Here is a 2083-nt window from a genome sequence, read left to right as displayed (position 1 = left end):
ACTATCATTCCAGTGAAAGTCTACCTGTCATGGCCTTGACGAGGCCGTACAGCAGCGGTGCCAGCGTCAAACTCAGCGTATAAATTACACACGGAAGCAGCACGACGAGCTCATGGCCGCGCGCTGACGTGGGTACCATGCACTCCTCAAGGTACCAGTAGACTTGCAGCAGCCAGGCCGAGTTGCCCATAAAGTACGTGAGCAGTGGTCCATAGATCGTGACGGCGAGTGCGACCATGGTCGGATCCACCTCACAAAAGACGTGCTCTTGTCGATAGCGCTTGAGAATCGCCGACATGACGGACAAACCAAAGTAGGCGAGCCAGACCTACGTGGCGAGTGAGTCAAAGGCGCTGCGAGTTCGAGTACCGCGCGGGACAGGTACAGGAACGCGACAAAGAGCTCGAGAAGATCGTCGTTCTGGGAGCCGCGGAGCACAGCGAACGAGAGCGTATCAAAGCTCGCCCAGACGTCGACAAAGAAGGCGAGCGCAACCCACGGGTTGGAGAGAACGACAGCCGTCGGGTCCCCAATCGAAATCGCATACGAGTACGCGCCAGCGCGGAGCTCGTGGGCGTGCCCAAGACGCGCCAATTGACGGCGAAGCGCGATGCAGTGCTTGTAGTAGCGGCGCCAAAGCAGTAGCACGATGCCTACTGTGGTGCAGACGCGGTACACAAACTTGGTCCAGTTCAGCACGGGGTACGGCGCCGTCGCCATGACAAAGGTCAGCGTATAGACTTCATTGTCTCGACTTGACCGCGCGATGGCATCGCCGGCCGTGAGCCAAATGCAATGGTAGCCGAGGACAAGCCCTGGCGCTGACGTCATCATGCACGACCCTCGATGATGCCAGCGCTCGGAGTTTATGGTCGTGTCATTCGCAGCAGCAAACGCACAGAGCAAGTCCCGGATCGAGCTGCCATAGTAGATACTACCAGGCTTTCCAACGAGAAAGTCCGAGATGCAGCGGGCTTCTGGAATGGATGGGCCGAGTCGAAGGAGCTGGCGCAGCACTTGGGCACCTTCATTGGCGTCGGCAAAGTTGACGGCGCCGGCGGGAAGCGTTGCGGAGTTGTACCTTGCTTGCAAGTTGAGGAGCGTTGTCGCATTAAAGCTGCGGAACGACCCATACGATGCAAAGGGCGTCACGGACGTCCACGGAAAGGCTTCCGAGATGTACGCCTTCATGGGCTACGTACGCCGTCCCAAACAAGTCCATGCAAGTGCATAGACAGAGAAGCATACCATCGCAATTAGGTTGAGCAGCATGGTAAGACTGACGAGCATCGGCAAGACACTCCATCGCACGCGGTGGCGCAGATTCCCTCGGCCCGACGACCCAAGGCGTCCGAGGATCACGGCTTTTGGCAAAAGATGAAGCATTCCAATTTGAACCGGTCGCAACGGCGACCAACATACCGGTAACGGCCGTCAAAGCCATTCGTGCATTGCCGGTCACGAGCTTAAACCGAGTGCAGTCGACCGACGCGGTTGTACAAGAACTCGTCTCATTCTTCAGCGAATCAAGAGAACGTCCACGGCCCTCAACACGATGTTGAGCAACGGTGTGGATGACACGCCAATCCTCTCCTCAATGCGGTCACGGGTTGACGGGTTACACCGGGAGAGGACACGCGGTGCCACGGTCGTTCGTTCGTCCGAGCGACGTGCGCCCTGCTGCTGCAACAGTGGCCGTTCGGGCACCCGGAGAGTCCCATTATCAAAGTCTCACCATCGTCATCGAACGCAGCGGAGCAGTCACGTAACCGACTGGTAACCGCCTGTCTCGTCTACTGGATGTCGTTGAAGTGGCCATCGGAGTGTGGCCCAGCTCGAGAGCAACTGCCCCTCCGCGATGCACCCCAAGGCCTCAAAGTTGTATTCCTCGCGATCACCACCAAGGGTGCAATTGCTGGACGAAACCATTATACTTGAACAAGCGCAAACCGTGTCAGGTATGTACGTATACAAAAGGACATGCATGGCCAAACGACGAAACGCTACGCGGCCAGACGCACCAATGGGTTTCGAAAGGACGATCCCTCGCGCACCGTCGTCGACGGTAGCGCCCGCAACGCGT

The 2083-nt window shown here is 57.8% G+C and overlaps 1 protein-coding gene across 1 annotated transcript; it reads right to left on the bottom strand.

Annotated features, from left to right (window-relative positions):
* Positions 1 to 4: 4 nt before the first annotated feature.
* On the bottom strand, positions 5 to 1191 carry SPRG_09938 (hypothetical protein; the record flags this gene model as incomplete). Its single annotated transcript, XM_012349680.1, has 2 exons — positions 5 to 328; positions 370 to 1191. 2 exons carry the CDS (start codon positions 1189 to 1191, stop codon positions 5 to 7), a joined length of 1146 nt encoding a protein of 381 aa, XP_012205070.1.
* Positions 1192 to 2083: the final 892 nt, after the last annotated feature.

Source organism: Saprolegnia parasitica (assembly GCF_000151545.1).
Source record: "Saprolegnia parasitica CBS 223.65 unplaced genomic scaffold supercont2.56, whole genome shotgun sequence".
NCBI classification, from domain to species: domain Eukaryota; phylum Oomycota; class Saprolegniomycetes; order Saprolegniales; family Saprolegniaceae; genus Saprolegnia; species Saprolegnia parasitica.
Note: the sequence above shows the minus strand (reverse complement) of the source record. Positions and strands in the feature narration are given on the sequence as shown.